The sequence below is a fragment of the Cherax quadricarinatus genome, chromosome 17, assembly GCF_038502225.1.
Source record: "Cherax quadricarinatus isolate ZL_2023a chromosome 17, ASM3850222v1, whole genome shotgun sequence".
In the NCBI taxonomy this organism is placed as follows: domain Eukaryota; kingdom Metazoa; phylum Arthropoda; class Malacostraca; order Decapoda; family Parastacidae; genus Cherax; species Cherax quadricarinatus.
Genome location: NC_091308.1, coordinates 47515752 through 47535396, shown reverse-complemented (window position 1 = coordinate 47535396; position 19645 = coordinate 47515752). Strand labels below are relative to the sequence as shown.

At 46.3% G+C, this 19645-nt stretch overlaps 1 protein-coding gene across 1 annotated transcript in view; it reads left to right on the top strand.

Moving 5' to 3' along the window:
• Positions 1-19645, top strand: part of LOC128686479 (collagen alpha-1(XVII) chain) — an 88307-nt gene that overhangs the window by 43359 nt on the left and 25303 nt on the right. Inside the window, exons 2-3 of the mRNA XM_053773427.2 lie at positions 725-802; positions 7699-7916. Of these exons, the coding sequence (XP_053629402.1) occupies positions 730-802; positions 7699-7916 (291 nt within the window). The 5' untranslated portion in view covers positions 725-729. The remainder of the gene's footprint in view (positions 1-724; positions 803-7698; positions 7917-19645) is intronic.

The window sequence follows — 19645 nt, the reverse complement described above, 5'->3', positions numbered from 1 at the left end:
GTAGCAGCATCAGCAGTAGTAGCAGCAGCATCAGCAGTAGCAGCATCAGCAGTAGCAGCAGCAGCAGCAGTAGCAACATCAGCAGCAGCAGCAGCAGTAGCAGCATCAGCAGTAGTAGCAGCAGCATCAGCAGTAGCAGCAGCATCAGCAGTAGCAGCAGCAGCACTAGCAGCATCAGCACCATCAGCAGGAGCATCAGCATCAGGAGCATCAGCAGCAGCAGTAGCATCAGCAGCATCAGCATCAGCGTCATCAGCATCAGCAGCATCAGCAGCAGCATGAGCATCAGCAGCATCATCAGCAGCAGTAGCATCAGCAGCAGCAGCAGTAGCAGCATCAGCATCAGCGTCATCAGCATCATCAGCAGCAGTAGCATCATCAGCATCATCAGCAGCAGCATCAGCATCAGCAGGTAGAGTGAACCAGTAGTAGCATCACAAGTCATCATCTATGTACAGTGTCATCATCAACATACTGTTCCAGTTACAGTACTGTGACCACTTAAGTGCTCATCAACACCCAAACGTCCTGAGCTCCAACTGCCACAGTATCTACTCTGGTATACCGGTTTATTAGTAAAAAAAAATCAATATCTCCGCATTAGATGTCTGAGTTCCTCAGCAACACTTAAGCTACAATGAAACACTGGTGATCAGCCTGACTGATCATTGTTTTTCCTGTGCAATGATTCGCTTGATATATTAATTCTGATTTTAATTTCCAGGAGATATGGTGTCATGGGCCCTTCTGTTAGCAGTGTGTGGAGTTGCAACACTCACCCACGCCTCACCCACGTACCCAGGTGAGTTGCAACACTCACCCACGCCTCACCCACGTACCCAGGTGAGTTGCAACACTCACCCACGCCTCACCCACGTACCCAGGTGAGTTGCAACACTCACCCACGCCTCACCCACGTACCCAGGTGAGTTGCAACACTCACCCACGTACCCAGGCGAGTTGCAACACTCACCCACGCCTCACCCACATACCCAGGTGAGTTGCAACACTCACCCACGTACCCAGGTGAGTTGCAACACTCACCCACGTACCCAGGTGGGTTGCAACACTCGCCCACGTACCCAGGAGAGTTGCAACACTCACCCACGCCTCACCCACGTACCCAGGTGGGTTGCAACAATCACCCACGCCTCGACCACGTACCCAGGTGAGTTGCAACACTCACCCACGTACCCAGGTGGGTTGCAACACTCACCCACGCCTCAACCACGTACCTAGGTGAGTTGCAACACACCTACGTACTCAGGTGAGTTGCAACACTCTCCCACGCCTCACCTACGCACCAAGGTGAGTTGCAACACTCACCTACGTACCCAGGTGAGTTGCAACACTCACCCACGCTTCACACACGTACCTAGGTGAGTTGCAACACTCACCCACGTACCCAGGTGAGTTGCAACAAACACCCACGTAACAAGGTGAGTTGCAACACTCACCCACGTACCCAGGTGAGTTGCAACACTCACCCACGCCTCACCCACGTACCCAGGTGAGTTGCAACACTCACCCACGTACCCAGGTGGGTTGCAACACTCACCCACGTACCCACGTGGGTTGCAACACTCACCCATGCCTCACCCACGTACCCAGGTGGGTTGCAACACTCACCCACGCATCAACCACGTACCCAGATGAGTTGCAACACTCACCCACGCACCCAGGTGAGTTGCAACACTCGCCCACGTACCCAGGAGAGTTGCAACACTCACCCACTCCTCACCCACGTACCCAGGTGGGTTGCAACAATCACCCACGCCTCGACCACGTACCCAGGTGAGTTGCAACACTCACCCACGCCTCAACCACGTACCCAGGTGAGTTGCAACACACCTACGTACTCAGGTGAGTTGCAACACTCTCCCACGCCTCACCTACGCACCAAGGTGAGTTGCAACACTCACCTACGTACCCAGGTGAGTTGCAACACTCACCCACGTACCCAGGTGAGTTGCAACACTCACCCACGTACCAAGGAGAGTTGTAACACTCACCCACGCCTCACCCACGTACCAAGGTGAGTTGCAACACTCACCTACGTACTCAGGTGAGTTGCAACACTCACCCATGCCTCACCCACGTACCAAGGTGAGTTGCAGCGCTCACCTACGTCTCACCCACGTACCCAGGTGAGTTGCAACACTTACCCACGTACCCAGGTGAGTTGCAACACTCACCCACGTACCCAGGTGAGTTGCAACACTCACCCACGTACCCAGGTGAGTTACAACACTCACCCACGCCTCACCCACGTACGCAGGGTGGTAACAGGTTGTGAGTGGGTTGTGACGGGATCTGAGTGAGGTGTAACAGGTTGTGACAGGTTGTGAGTGGGTTGTAACAGGTTGTGAGTGGGTTGTAACAGGTTGTGAGTGGGTTGTAACAGGTTGTGAGTGGGTTGTAACAGGTTGTGAGTGGGTTGTAACAGGTTGTGAGTGGGTTGTAACAGGTTGTGAGTGGGTTGTAACAGGTTGTGGGTGGGATGTAACAGGTTGTGCGTGGGTTGTGACGGGATCTGAATGAGGTGTAACAGGTTGTAGTGGGTTGTAACAGGTTGTGAGTGGGTTGTAACAGGTTGTGAGTGGGTTGTAACAGGTTGTGAGTGGGATGTAACAGGTTGTGAGTGGGTTGTAACAGGTGAGTGGGTTGTTACAAGTTGTGAGTGGGTTGTAACAGGTTGTGGGTGGGATGTAACAGGTTGTGAGTGGGTTGTAACAGGTTATGAGTGGGTTGTAACAGGTGAGTGGGATGTAACAGGTTGTGCGTGGGTTGTGACGGGATCTGAATGAGGTGTAACAGGTTGTGAGTGAGGCATAACAGGTTGTGAGTGGACTGTAACAGAACCTGAGTGAGTTGTGAGAATCACGTTACAAATATATACCCAACACTCAACACTGAGATGAGTGCCACTCAGATACAACGTTTGTTTATTGTAATACACTAAGTCAGTATAAACACTGTTTGTCACGGAGCCGCAGACAAATGTTTATTCAACAAGTTTTTTCACTCTTGACTCTCTCTCTCTCAATTCTGACGATGTGTTCTATGTTTTTCTTTTATTCCGGTAAAGAAAAAACATGTATGTGAAAATGACTAAGTGAGAATTTCAGGAAATTTATTCAAGGGAACGTTAGGCCAGTATTGTCTTGAGTGATAATACAGAGATAGTAGTATAGTAGCAGTAGTAGTAGTGGTAGTAGTAATAGCAGTAATAGTCGTAGTAATAGTAGTAGAAATAGTGGTAATAGTAGTAGTAATAGTAGTGGCAACAGTAGTAGTAATACTAATGGTAACAGTAGTAGTAATAGTAATAATAGAAATAATAATAGAAATAATAATAGAAATAATAGTAGTAATAGTAGTAGTAGTAATAATAGTAGCAGTAGTAGTAGAGAGAATAGTATTACAGCTGTGTTTAGATGGGTAGGAATTGTGAAAGATGTGTCAGCATGGGCCAGTAGGCCTGCAACAGTGCTTCACTATACCAAGTACTCACCTATGTACAGCAGCCTCCAAAATGGGCAATATCCTGTTGATCAACAATTTGGATATGGTGTAACTTCTGGACTTACGATGGATTATCTTAGTGACGGCAGTGTACAGCCTCTGTACACTTTTTTCGTAACTCATCTTCCTGGACGACTACCCTGGCCTCATTAACGTGTCCAACATCGTCTCTGTGCCGTACACACTCGTGTTTCAACGGTAGTTGCAAGATTTGTTAAGTATGGTAGACACGTTTGTTTCTATATACCTGACCAGTAGAAAGATATAACTGGGAAACTCTCCTTCATCTGGATGTAACTGGGAAACTCTCCTTCAGCTGGGTGTAACTGGGAAACTCTCCTTCAGCTGGGTGTAACTGGGAAACTCTCCTTTAACCTGATTAGTGTTAGTTTTGCTAAGGATCAGTGTTGCACGTTTCTTGCAACGACGTATTAAATATGGGGGAAACGTAGCGAGCTGAATGAATGTACGACGTATGTGCACTCTTCCTCAAAGACCTGCAGACTGGAAATCCTGCAAATTTCCACGAAAAAGCATGGATTTTGTATGCCTCTTCTGAGCATATATAATTCTGAAGGTGTTAAATTTAAGCAGGTTCTCGTGTTGGCCAGGGGTTCACTTAGTGCAGTCCTGGACATTTAATAAACGGAAGACCTGGAATCAAGACGGAGCCTCAGTGCCAGTACTTGATCACTTGGATGCGATATCTCGCTGCCATTTTAGTCATAGTACACGTAAGTCTTGAAGTGCGTAACATCCACAACACCGTCAACACCTCTGGAACCAACAATTAGATTTAGTCTAGAGAAGGTCAACCAACTGCCGTTTCTTGACATAATTCTACTTACAAGTGATAACTCCCTCCTTCTCATTGAAGACTGACAGCAAGACAACCTACAAGAGCGATGCTGCATTTCTTTTTCCCACTGTGACACTAAAACTGAACGAGTAGCAGTTATAGGCTTAAGGGCTTACAGGATTTCCATTCTGCAGTTCCTCGAGGAAGAGTGCACATACACATATTCATCCAGCTCGCTACATTTTCTCCAGTACTTTACATGAGATTGCAGGAAATGTGTTGCATGTAGTTGAAGGAGACCCTCCCAGCTGCATCGTTTTGACGGCCTGAGACGTGGCACATAACGTATCCAACATATTCGACAAAAGCCTTCTTAAAATAGGCACTTACTCTTTCACTACCTTTGAAAACTTGGTACAAAAACAAAAAACGACTCTACCACCAACGCAGGAGTATATATAACACCATGTGAGGTGTGACAAGATCTATGTGGGATCCGTGAGCACAAGAGCGCATGCAAGATACGATGTTGGACACCTTGTGAAGTTCAAGGAGGCCAGGTTAGTCGTTCAGGAAGATGATTTACGAATACGAAAGTGTGTAGAAGCCGCCCTAATTGTTGTCATTACTACGATCAATCATAAGTCCAGAAGTTACACTATATCCAGATTGTTGATCAGCAGGATATTGCCAAATTTGGAGACGTTGAAAGATGCCAACGTGAGAATTTTGTAGAGATGATCACTGCAGCAGGTCTTCTGACCAATGTTACCAGGTCCTTCTTAAATCCTACCCGTCTCACCACTACTGTACTAATACCTTTACTACTACTACCACCCTACATACTCGTCTACGGTCTTAACTGTGTATTAAGTCATTCACACACATTTCACAGTTAATTCATTCATTACATTACTCCAGAGATGTACACATAAGTGGACTTCCACAGGTACTAACCATGCCACCGAGCAGTAACCACTTGAGGAAGCTGGTACAGTGTGTGTTTGCCCACTTAGTGGGACCATCTCGAACACGACGCAGACTCTAGCAACACCCCTGACGACCACCCTGCAGATGAGACCGTAAAACCTCGTCAATACTAAGGACTCTTATCACCGTCTGCTTTACAGATGACGAAGCTGAAAATCACCACCGCCTCTGGTACGAACGTTCTCTAGGACAGTGCCTTTGACGTGGCTCCTTCCACTGCGCTGAGGGCAAAGAAATCGGCGTTTGTGAAGAAACTTTATTGCGGCGTCATCAGCCAATGAAAAGGCGACTTGAAACGATTCATTGAAAACCAAAATGACTGGACCACCGTCGACTATCGCAAAAATTCCAACTGTCAGCTCTGTGATTCAAGGTCACCTTCGCTGAAATCTCCATGGCATCTCAGACACTCAGTCAAGATTTACCCATCTCATGTTACCACATTAATTCCAGGAATACCACATCACCCATGTTGGAACTGCTATGCACATACCCACCTCACCAAGAACTGCCATTTGAAGGAAAAGAAATACTCTCCAGTTGTGGCACTGTCACACTCATAACGACTGCATCTCCACCTCTCAACCAAATTTTCTCAGCTGCAAGAAAAATGATCACACAGTCAAAAGTCCTTGCAGGAAGGAAATCACCAGAAACAATAAACTCGAGGACCAAAGTAAAAAAACTGCAGTGACACCTCGGCTAAAACTGCAGTCAGTTACTACACTTTAAGCTGACTCTGACAACTCTCAATGTGACAACAGTTTGCTTCTATAAACAACTTTGTGACAACACTTCCCGACTGCGCTGCAACATAGATCATGTACTGCATCATGTATGTTCACGTGAACGCCGCCGCCTCACCCGGAACTTTCAAAATTTTCTCTAGCGTAGCAGGCTTCACCATTCCATCAAATTATCCAATCACAGCTGCCCAATCCACTCCTGACCCCACCACCTTCCCGAATTACTCCTGCCCAGCCTGCCACCACCTCCATACCCGCTACAACTTGACATAAGATCAAGACTCCTCAGCTCTGACGAAGAAACTAAAGCCAACAGCCACAGGCCAAGTCCACCCTATACCTGCGAACATGAACATAAGGTTTGCCAAAGAACTTCACCTTCGACTCTGCAATGGAACTTCTAAATACACCTGTGTTGTCTCACACAACTTCACACTACCACAAGTCCAGGATTTATGAAATAATTCATCTCTGACTTCAATAACTATGTAATACTCACCAGCCATCCAAAACAAGTGTTTAGAAAATTAAAAAAAAAAAAAACAACTCTGCCTGATGTACCTCTGCCAGCTATCAACTGCTCTGCCAGCTATCAACTGCTCTGCCAGCTATCAACTGCTCTGCCAGCTATCAACTGCTCTGCCAGCTATCATCTGCTCTGCCAGCTATCATCTGCTCTGCCAGCTGTCCCCAGCTGTCAAGAGCTCTGCTGCTGTGTCAGGTTTTTGCTCTGTTTCTGCGACTGACTGCTCACTCTCTACTTACCTGAGTGTTAGCTAGTCTGGTCTTTGTTTTAGGACTGAAGACGGCGACACGTTGCAAATGTTTCCTTTAATGAATGTAATTAACTTGTTGACAGCATCAGACCATTAACTTTGAAACACAAATTAACTTAGATTGATAACAACTATTTGTGAATATTATGTATGCAACCAGTCAGCAGGGAGGATACAGTAGTCAGCAGGGAGGGTAGTCAGCTGGGAGGATACAGTAGTCAGCAGGGAGGGTACAGTAGTCAGCAGGGAGGGTACAGTAGTCAGCAGGGAGGGTGCAGGAGTCAGCAAGGAGGGTACAGTAGTCAGCAGGGAGGGTATAGAGTCAGCAGGTAGGGTACAGGAATCAGCGAGGTAGGCAGGCAGGGTATAGGAGTCAGCAGAGGGGGTATAAGAGTCAGCAGGGTAGGCAGGGAGGGTACAAGAGCCAGCAGGGTAGGCAGGGAGGGTACAAGAGTCAGCAGGGTAGGCAGGGAGGGTATAGGAGTCAGCAGGGTAGGCAGGTAGGGTGCAGAAGACAGAAGGGTAGGCAGGGAAGATATAGTAGTCAGCAGGGAGGGTATAGGAGTCAGCAGGAAGGGTACAAGGGTCAGCAGGAAGGGTACAAGAGTCAGCAGGAAGGGGACACGAGTCAGCGGGAAGGGCACAAGAGTCAGCAGGAAGGGTACAAGAGTCAGCAGGAAGGGCACAAGAGTCAGCAGGAAGGGGACACGAGTCAGCAGGAAGGGTACAAGAGTCAGCAGGAAGGGCACAAGAGTCAGCAGGAAGGGGACACGAGTCAGCAGTCAGCATAGGGGGTGTAAGAGTCAGCAGGGAAGCAAGGAATTGGAATTGAAATTTCACTCTTACAAATTAAATTTTACAGGTGACGGTGATGCGTTAAGAGGAGGTGAAGGAGAAGGAGAAGGAGGAGGAGGAGGAGGAGGAGGAGGAGGTGAAGGAGGAGCAGAAGAGGTGGTGGAGGCGCGAAAGGAGGGTTTGGTCTCACGCTGGAAGCACCTCAAGCATCAGTTGCTGGGCCTCAAGTGCTCCCCTGAGGACGACCTCAATACTCTCAACAGACGGACCAGGAGTCTCTTCACTGTGAGTAGCATGTGTGTTTGTACACTGACTTGTTGGTCTCTACACCAATACTGAACGCTGGGTCAAGGTCATCAGGCTAGTTGTCTATCCTGATAGTCAACTAGCGCTGATAGTCAACTAGCACAGAGTAATATTGACAGTGAACTTGTATAGAATCAAGGTGTGTGTGTGCACGAGTAACCAGTAAATTATCAAATCAGGTCATTAGATGAATCCAGTCCAAGAACCTGCCGCCCCAGCCCTGGATATTCTGGATTACTTACCTCTGGTATACACAGGGCAGTGTGTGTATGTTGCCATATCTCTGGGTGACCTGAAGGATAGTGGATGGACCTTCCACACATGAGCAGTACTTATCAACACACACACAAATGCGCATTCGATAGTATTTACTGTTGTGATGTGTGAGGTGTAGGTTAACAACTCCAGTTAAGGACACCGTGAGATAATGCCTGAGTCACCGCGAGATAATGCCCGAGTCACCGCGAGATAATGCCCGAGTCACCGCGAGATAATGCCTGAGTCACCGCGAGATAATGCCTGAGTCACCCCGAGATAAATGCCTGAGTCATCCCGAGATAATGCCTGAGTCACCCCGAGATAATGCCTGAGTCACCCCGAGATAATGCCCGAGTCACCGCGAGATAATGCCCGAGTCACCCCGAGATAAATGCCTGAGTCACCCCGAGATAATGCCCGAGTCGCCCCGAGATAATGCCCGAGTCACCGCGAGATAATGCCCGAGTCACCGCGAGATAATACCTGAGTCACCCCGAGATAAATGCCTGAGTCACCCCGAGATAATGCCTGAGTCACCCCGAGATAATGCCCGAGTCACCCCGAGATAATTCCCGAGTCGCCCCGAGATAATGCCCGAGTCGCCCAGAGATAATGCCCGAGTCACCCAGAGATAATGCCCGAGTCACGCCAAGATAATGCCCGAGTCACCCCGAGATAATGCCTGAGTCACCCCGAGATAATGCCTGAGTCACCCCGAGATAATGCCTGAGTCACCCCGAGATAATGCCCGAGTCACCCCGAGATAATGCCCGAGTCACCGCGAGATAATGCCCGAGTCACCGCGAGATAATGCCCGAGTCACCCCGAGATAATGCTTGAGTCACCCCGAGATAAATGCCTGAGTCACCCCGAGATAATGCCTGAGTCACCCCGAGATAATGCCCGAGTCGCCCCGAGATAATGCCCGAGTCACCCCGAGATAAATGCCTGAGTCACCCCAAGATAATGCCCGAGTCACCCCGAGATAATGCCCGAGTCACCCCGAGATAATGCCCGAGTCACCCCGAGATAATGCCTGAGTCACCCCAAGATAATGCCCGAGTCACCCCGAGATAATGCCTGAGTCACCCCGAGATAATGCCTGAGTCACCCCGAGATAATGCCTGAGTCACCCCGAGATAACGCCCGAGTCACCCCGAGATAACGCCCGAGTCACCCCGAGATAACGCCCGAGTCACCCCGAGATAACGCCCGAGTCACCCCGAGATAACGCCCGAGTCACCCCGAGATAACGCCCGAGTCACCGTCCAACCTGTTTAGTGCACAAGGTAAGTCTCCTTGTTGCAGATGTAAGATAAGACATAAGATTTCGTTCGGATTTTTAACCCCGGAGAGTTATCCACCCAGGATAACCCAAGAGAGGCAGTGAGCCATCGAGGACTGTGTCTTATTTCCATTGGGGTCCTCAATCTTTTCCCCCAGGATGCGACCCACACCAGTCGACTAATACCCAGGTACCCAGTTGCTCCTAGGTGAACACAAGAGGTGTAAAGAAACGCGTCGAAATGTTTCCACCTGTCCGGGAATCGAACTCGGACACTCCGCGTGTGAAGAGAGCACTTTGCCAGCCAGGCCGAGATAAAAGTAATCGCATATGCTAAGCTAATTACCCGACATCTAACCAACTTAAGTACTCGGTCGGTAGCGCACTCAGCTTATACACTGAGGTCCGGGGGTCGATCCCCGGGAACATTAGGACGGGTTTCCTTACGGAAAATGTTCACCCATCAGTAAAATGGGTACCTGGGTGTTAGTGGACTGGTGTGGGTCGCATCCTGGGTGTTAGTGGACTGGTGTGGGTCGCATCCTGGGTGTTAGTGGACTGGTGTGGGTCGCATCCTGGGTGTTAGTGGACTGGTGTGGGTCGCATCCTGGGTGTTAGTGGACTGGTGTGGGTCGCATCCTGGGTGTTAGTGGACTGGTGTGGGTCGCATCCTGGGTGTTAGTGGACTGGTGTGGGTCGCATCCTGGGTGTTAGTGGACTGGTGTGGGTCGCATCCTGGGTGTTAGTGGACTGGTGTGGGTCGCATCCTGGGTGTTAGTGGACTGGTGTGGGTCGCATCCTGGGTGTTAGTGGACTGGTGTGGGTCGCATCCTGGGTGTTAGTGGACTGGTGTGGGTCGCATCCTGGGTGTTAGTGGACTGGTGTGGGTCGCATCCTGGGTGTTAGTGGACTGGTGTGGGTCGCATCCTGGGTGTTAGTGGACTGGTGTGGGTCGCATCCTGGGTGTTAGTGGACTGGTGTGGGTCGCATCCTGGGTGTTAGTGGACTGGTGTGGGTCGCATCCTGGGTGTTAGTGGACTGGTGTGGGTCGCATCCTGGGTGTTAGTGGACTGGTGTGGGTCGCATCCTGGGTGTTAGTGGACTGGTGTGGGTCGCATCCTGGGTGTTAGTGGACTGGTGTGGGTCGCATCCTGGGTGTTAGTGGACTGGTGTGGGTCGCATCCTGGGTGTTAGTGGACTGGTGTGGGTCGCATCCTGGGTGTTAGTGGACTGGTGTGGGTCGCATCCTGGGTGTTAGTGGACTGGTGTGGGTCGCATCCTGGGTGTTAGTGGACTGGTGTGGGTCGCATCCTGGGTGTTAGTGGACTGGTGTGGGTCGCATCCTGGGTGTTAGTGGACTGGTGTGGGTCGCATCCTGGGGGTTAGTGGACTGGTGTGGGTCGCATCCTGGGTGTTAGTGGACTGGTGTGGGTCGCATCCTGGGTGTTAGTGGACTGGTGTGGGTCGCATCCTGGGTGTTAGTGGACTGGTGTGGGTCGCATCCTGGGTGTTAGTGGACTGGTGTGGGTCGCATCCTGGGTGTTAGTGGACTGGTGTGGGTCGCATCCTGGGACAAAATTGACTTAATTTGCGGGAAATGCTCAGCATAACAAACAACTTTCTATATAGTAGTATGTCATTAATGTCAGCTATGGTCTGTATACCTTGTACTGGTAGAAATAAGAATTATTATTATTAGATGGAGTGCGAGTCTATTAAAGACTCATAAGATTGAGGTCAGTAGGGATTCGTCAGTTCGGCAGACCTGTAGGCCTACACATCGGGTTACAGGCTTCTGTTCCACTACACTCAACCCCTTCCCCTCACCTCACATCAGTACTTATGAAGGGTAACAGTTTCGGGAAATCAGTTAATTATTGCCTGATTTTCCACAAAACTGACAGAGTAATGTTGATGGTGAAGCAGAACCTCAATTGCTCCCTTTTATTGTCTTCAGACTTCACATCTACTTCAACTCCTTGACTGCTTCTATCATCTAATTTTTCTATCACTACTAATGCCTCCCTTCTCTCCCCTTTCTTGTGGTAAAAACTGCTCTCCTTACTTTCTACTACCGCTACAACTTCTACCACTACCTCTTGTCCTCCTCTCCCGTCCTTGTCTTCCTCGGCTATATATACCGGCTCACTCTCTTCTCTCAGTAACTTGTAAATGGTCCAAGTCGGACCGAAGCGTCGTCATATTGTGCCTTTTTGTCTTTTTGATTTGACAGTGAACCAGCATAGAGTAATCCTGATATGCTCTTGCCAGCACCAGCAGTGCGTCTCTCCTGTCTTGTAGGCCGAGTGAGAGACCGAGGTGCTGGAGCCTGACTTCACTTATAGACGGAAATACTAGACTAGTTCTGCAGACTCTAGACAGGTAGTCCTGCAGACACCAGACAGGTAGTCCTGCAGACACCAGACAGGTAGTCCTGCAAACACCAGACAGGTAGTCCTGCAAACACCAGACAGGTAGTCCTGCAAACACCAGACAGGTAGTCCTGCAAACACCAGACAGGTAGTCCTGCAAACACCAGACAGGTAGTCCTGCAAACACCAGACAAAGTCCTGCAAACACCAGACAGGAAGTCCTGCAAACACCAGACAAAGTCCTGCAGACACCAGACAGGTAGTCCTGCAGACACCAGACAGGTAGTCCTGCAGTAGTTTCTGCCATCGTGTGTTGGGTTCTCCGGAAGATTACGTTGAAATATACCTATACTGGGTGCATCAGTATTAAACATTTTGAGATATTCTGAATAAAATACAAGTCATTAAAATACAGTAGTCGTTAAAATGCAATAGTCATTAAAACTTTCTTTTTTTTGAAAATTAAAATTTCTAGGCTAAATTAACTGACTTTTTTGTACCAGGTTATTTTCACTGAGTTTCGTCTTGTCCTGTTATAAGTAGCTTATATTTCTTTACATTCTTCTGGTGTAAATCTGTATCCTGCTGAAGATTTTGCTCGGTCGCTAACGCACTTAGCTCAGACACTGAGGACCGGGGATCGGTTCCATGGTTCGGCTGGAAATCATTAGGACGTGTTGTCCCTGTTCACCCATCAGTAAAACAGGTACCTGGGTGTTAGTCGACTGTTGTGGGTCGCATCCTGGGACAAAACTGACCTAATTTGCTTCCTATATAGTAGTATATCATTGATGTCAACTAGGCCTATATACCTTGTACATGTAGATATCAACAAATGATATGTACAGTTACGGTGAAGGTAAAATTTTCTAAAATTACACGAAACTTCAGACTCTGTTTGTTCGTAAAGCCCGATACTGAAGGCTGTTTCGTTGATCTGAAACATGGCTAGAGAGGAATCTCCAAAGGAACACTGGCGTCTACCGCTGTGTATGAGGTCTCTTGAAGGATGAGAGACACGTGCAACATCTGGGGTATCTTTATTGTGGAAACATTACACTAGTCCAATACAGGGAAGAACGGTGGATGACTTGTTTGAGGCAGTCAGTCTCTCAGCCTGGAGATCAAGGTACCCAAGTGTTACACTGTCTCAGTCTTCATCTTGTCAGTTTTCTAAATCATTTATATTAGTGTTTCTTGTGAACTATGTCTGGAACTATTCAGCAATTGTCTGATTATTTTAGGATGAATTTTGACTGATATCTGCTCTCTCTCTCTCTCCCAAGAGTCTTGACTCTGACATCTGCTCTCTCCACCAAGAGTCTTAATTCTGATATCTGCCTCTCTGTGTCAAGAGTCGCTGATGAGAGCCCTGGACGCAGGTGGTACCTCACACGACAACCTTTGTTCATTACCTACGTATTTTGAACTTTCTTGTAGACTCCTCACTTTTTTTTAGTAAATAAGCTTCGTATCTTAGACCTTACATTTCCCTACATTAATTTACTTCTTCGCGACCGCCATTGTTGCAACATTCATTAGTAACGTGCAACAGAAACCCTTACAAATTTCCTTTACATTTTCTCCATTTGTCTGGGCCAATATCTAGTCCTGTGTCTATATTTACTGAGGAGAGAGCAATCATTCCTGTCGGAAAAGGTCTTACTTGACTGACACACAACTAATTAACTATCATGTCAGTCAAAACTCACTCTAAACGCCAGTCATCTCGCGCCTGGCTTATAATAGCGAAAAGACCTTCCGACAGGGCTGTGTAAAACTATACATGGGTTCACACTTAATATCACTTCATCACACACGCCAGTGTGTATAGAATGATGTATACTGCACTGAGATACCGACGCGGCCTGCATGTAGACACCAGAACCACACTTTGACACACAGCGTAAGACGTTAAAAATTTCTGTGCGAAATAGGAATCGCGTGATCTCCTAACACAAGCTAGGTATCTCCACTGACTGACCTGGAGAGCTAAAAACCTACCTCATAAAGCTCACCATAAAGTACCTTCCAATAAAGCTCCTGTCAGTAAGACGCTTTCTGGCGATTGTACTCAAACCATACCCCCGGCCGGGATTGAACCCGCGGCCATAGAGTCTCAAAACTCCAGCCCGTCGCGTTAGCCACTAGACTCAAATGGGGTGCTTACCAGGCTGTCGACAAGGGTAACATGACTAGCACTCGACCTGTAGTCCAATATAATATAGATTAAGACAATAAACACAACATACGTCTTTGACTATACACAGGTAATCACAAGTTGTTTACAACCTAAGCTTATAGTAACCCACTGCTGAATTCAGCGAAAGCAAGGCTTTAGGCGAACGCTAGATCAATCCTGTAGCCTGGCCCGAACATATGGGTTTGTTTACCTACCACCTCCAGGATGATTGCCAAGGCATTTGAGACTGAGTTAGCAAACGTTCAGAATCGCTTTGGACAACGGCGTTCATTCCTTGCCCGTTTATCAGAACAGTGCAGGCAGTGACTGGGTGTTCGGTCCACACGTTCAGTGGAAATTGCCAGCCAAGACTATCGAACTCCTGAATTTAAAATTTGACAAGCGCCATTTCACCCGTGAGGACGCTGTTTTCCGGTTTCTTACTTACAGTCGGACAGATATTGATGTCCTAAGGAGGTTCAGTTTGAGGACTCAACTTCAAGGACGCGCTCATGACTATCCTGTGACTCGATACAACTTGTGTTAATAACAAGTGCGCTATGGACTTCCTGGAGGTTAATTATTGTGTTAAGTATTAGATTACTGCCGAGCATACATGACAGCTGAGCTACTCTCGTCCTCCCATGACTTGCACAACAGTCGTAAAAAAAAAGTGAAACTGGTAGCGCGATAATTCTGGTAGATAATTAATCGAAGAATTAAAATACATTTGCAATATCTGGGAATCTTTGTGTAAATGTTGCAAGAAAAAGTGGCTTTCTCAGTCCAGTACAGAGATGAATGGTGGAAAATGTGAGTTTGAGGTAATCAGTCCCTCAACCTGGAATCGATGTGTTCTTGAGATTGACAGACTAAGAATACTGACTCCAGGTTGAGGGACCGATTCCTTCAAGCCCCTCACCCTCCTCCATTTATCTGTGTACCGGACTGAGAAAGCCATTTTTTCGTGCAACATTTAGACAATAAAGATTTCCAGATAAGGTAAAAGTATTTTATTTGTTCAATCTGTTGGTTTTGTAAATCACTGAGACTACATGATTACAGAACCTTAACAGCCTTCAGTGTCAGAATAACTCAACCGACGTCACCTGGTATTAACCATTCTTGTCAACACATCTTGACCAACAAGTTGAGAAGAGAATCAGTAGTTGACTGACATGACAAGAGATGATCTAGAGAACAAAGAAGTGACAGAGTCCGTTTCCCTTAACCTACGGACGACGGTTTGAGTCATTTTCTCCTGTGCGAGGTTGTAAGGTGAGACTCAACCCCCCCACAATCACAACTCTGTCAGTACAGCCCTGTAAGTACACACACACACACACACACACACACACACACACACACACACACACACAGAAGAACAGACATGCTCAATAAACCGTAAATATTGCCCAAACACCCTCTCGAAAATCAAAACATTACCTTTCAATCTAAACGAACCATAATATCCCCTTGCCTCCGGTTAATTATTCATCCGGCGGTAAACCAGTTTCATGTCAACACAGCCGTAGACCGAGCCGCTAATCTATATGTTAGTGTTTAAATGGCATCTACCCGGCTTTTTAAATGGCATCTACCGGGCTCTTTAAATGGCATCTACCCGACTGCTACAGTACAAGACAATATACCGTGACTGCTACGGTACAAGACAATATACCGTGACTGCTACAGTACAAGACAATATACCGTGACTGCTACAGTACAAGACAATATACCGTGACTGCTACAGTACAAGACAATATACCGTGACTGCTACGGTACAAGACAATATACCGTGACTGCTACGGTACAAGACAATATACCGTGACTGCTACAGTACAAGACAATATACCGTGACTGCTACAGTACAAGACAATATACCGTGACTGCTACAGTACAAGACAATATACCGTGACTGCTACAGTACAAGACAATATACCGTGACTGCTACAGTACAAGACAATATACCATGACTGCTACAGTACAAGACAATATACCGTGACTGCTACAGTACAAGACAATATACCGTGACTGCTACAGTACAAGACAATATACCGTGACTGCTACAGTACAAGACAATATACCGTGACTGCTACAGTACAAGACAATATACCGTGACTGCTACGGTGCAAGACAATATACCGTGACTGCTACAGTACAAGACAATATACCGTGACTGCTACAGTACAAGACAATATACCGTAACTGCTACGGTACAAGACAATATACCGTGACTGCTACGGTACAAGACAATATACCGTGACTGCTACGGTACAAGACATACCGTGACTGCTACTGTACAAGACAACATACCGTGACTGTTACGGTACAAGACAACATACCGTGACTGCTACAGTACAAGACAATATACCGTAACTGCTACAGTACAAGACAATATACCGTAACTGCTACGGTACAAGACAATATACAGTGACTGCTACGGTACAAGACGATACACCGTGACTGCTACGGTACAAGACAACATACCGTGACTGCTACAGTACAAGACATACCATGACTGCTACAGTTCAAGACAATATACTGTGACTGCTACAGTACAAGACAATATATCGTGACTGATGCAGTAAAAGACAATATACCGTGACTGCTACAGTACAAGACAATATACCGTGACTGCTACAGTACAAGACAATATACCGTCATTGCTACAGTACAAGACATACCGTGACTGCTACGGTACAAGACAATATACCGTGACTGCTACAGTACAAGGCAATATACCGTGACTGCTACGGTACAAGACAATATACCGTGACTGCTACGGTACAAGACAATATACCGTGACTGCTACGGTACAAGACAATATACCGTGACTGCTACGGTACAAGACAATATACCGTGACTGCTACGGTACAAGACAATATACCGTGACTGCTACAGTACAAGACAATATACCGTGACTGCTACAGTACAAGACAATATACCGTGACTGCTACAGTACAAGACAATATACTGTGACTGCTACAGTACAAGACAATATACCGTGACTGATGCAGTAAAAGACAATATACCGTGACTGCTACAGTACAAGACAATATACCGTGACTGCTACAGTACAAGACAATATACCGTCATTGCTACAGTACAAGACATACCGTGACTGCTACGGTACAAGACAATATACCGTGACTGCTACGGTACAAGACAATATACCGTGACTGCTACAGTCCAAGACAATATACCGTGACTGCTACAGTACAAGGCAATATACCGTGAATGCTACGGTACAAGACAATATACCGTGACTGCTACGGTACAAGACAATATACCGTGACTGCTACGGTACAAGACAATATACCGTGACTGCTACAGTACAAGACAATATACCGTGACTGCTACAGTACAATATACCGTGACTGCTACAGTACAAGACAATATACCGTGACTGCTACAGTACAAGACAATATACCGTGACTGCTACAGTACAAGACAATATACCGTGACTGCTACGGTACAAGACAATATACCGTGACTGCTACAGTACAAGACAATATACCGTGACTGCTACGGTACAAGACAATATACCGTGACTGCTACGGTACAAGACAATATACCGTGACTGCTACGGTACAAGACAATATACCGTGACTGCTACAGTACAAGACAAAATACCGTGACTGCTACAGTACAAGACAATATACCGTGACTGCTACGGTACAAGACAATATACCGTGACTGCTACAGTACAAGACAAAATACCGTGACTGCTACAGTACAAGACAATATACCGACTGCTACAGTACAAGACTACCGTGATTGCTACAGTACAAGACAATATACCGTGACTGCTACAGTACAAGACAAAATACCGTGACTGCTACAGTACAGTGACTACAGACAATATACCGTGACTGCTACGCTACAGTACAAGACAATATACCGTGACTGCTACAGTACAAGACAAAATACCGTGACTGCTACAGTACAAGACAAAATACCGTGACTGCTACAGTACAAGACAAAATACCGTGACTGCTACAGTACAAGACAATATACCGTGACTGAAATAATACTCAAATTACCCAAAATTTAAAGAAGAAACTGCATCGAGAGTCTCGGTTAGTTGTGCCATTACCGAGTAACTAACAAGATCCAGTGTAGCTGATGTTGTGATGGTGTAGCTGATGTTGTGATGGTGTAGCTGATGTTGTGATGGTGTAGCTGATGTTGTGATGGTGTAGCTGATGTTGTGATGGTGTAGCTGATGTTGTGATGGTGTAGCTGATGTTGTGATGGTGTGTGTAGCCTGGAGAGTCGAGTTTCTTTCATTTAGGACAGGTGGACAGGTTCGCTCGTAAAACCTCCTGGAAGTCTCTGCTAAGTTCTTCGGATCATTTCCTGTCACTGCTACTACACTGATGTTTGTTTGTTTTTCTTTCGTTTGGTTCTATTTTGGTTTAAGCTTTGGATTCACTCTGGGCTCAGTCTTGTTCATATAATTCTCCACTTATTTTTCTTCCGATTTTAATGCATTCATTATGGGCACTTCAACTCAGTTCTCTATTTCCCTCTGTTACTCTTTCATACTCTGTTGCCTCTTCGTTCGTGGATTTTTCTTCTCTGTCTTATTTGTGTAGCCAACAGCAGTATTTTTTAACTTTCATCGCTCAACATTATATACTGGAAGACATGCATGGCTCGCTACTGGCATGCTTCTGTACATTACAGTTTTTCATGATCACGTGAGTCAGTCTTCATTAGGCTCCGTGTTTGACAGTATCTGGGTTATTGACTCCATAAAATCATAGTACTTTCCTCTTGTGTGACTTCTGTTAGCTTCCTGTGACACGTCTCTCATCCTTCAGTCGTAACTAAATCACAAATCTGAATGTATGGATTAAATTAAGTGGCTTCAGCCTCCTTATGGGGACTCACAGTGATTTAAAGCCTCGTTCTGGGTGATGCCTGAAAAAACAAATCGGATAGTTAGGATTTTTTCCACACTTTTAGTTGTATTGAGAGTTTTTGTCCATTGGTTTTACTATATTTAAAATATATTGAATATACCAGAGTTATTGGGAATGTATTTCACTTGTACGCCAACCTAATAGGAATTAAACTGTGTACGAATATATAAAACGAGAAATATAAATCTCTCGGTGCAAATGTCGTGTCGAATAAAATATATCGGTCAATAAGGCTGAGCTGCCATAAATATATATTGTTTCTAAAATAATGTCTTAGGCGTTTATTGATATATATTTCACTTAAAACGGTGAAGCAAACTAACTTTAATACCTCACCTGACCTTCCTGAACGAAATATAATGTCATTAATTTCAGTGGTTGATGTTCCTTGAGGTTTGACGGATTTTCGTGGATTAAATAAGTTTTTTTTTCACTGGCCTTATTCGGTCAAATAACCGACGTTATTTAAGCCAAGATCACGGACCAGATCACGGACCAGTGTTATGCGACAGTGTGTCCTTGTGTATTTATTTGTATATAAGATTGAAAGCCTATCTACTACACAAGAGTTGTGGAAAATATTGTATATTTTCCGAAATACAGCGTATTTTTGCATGTAAATTAATAAAATACATTGTTGTTGGTTAAAATTAATTTGGAAATTAAAATGGAACCAGCGA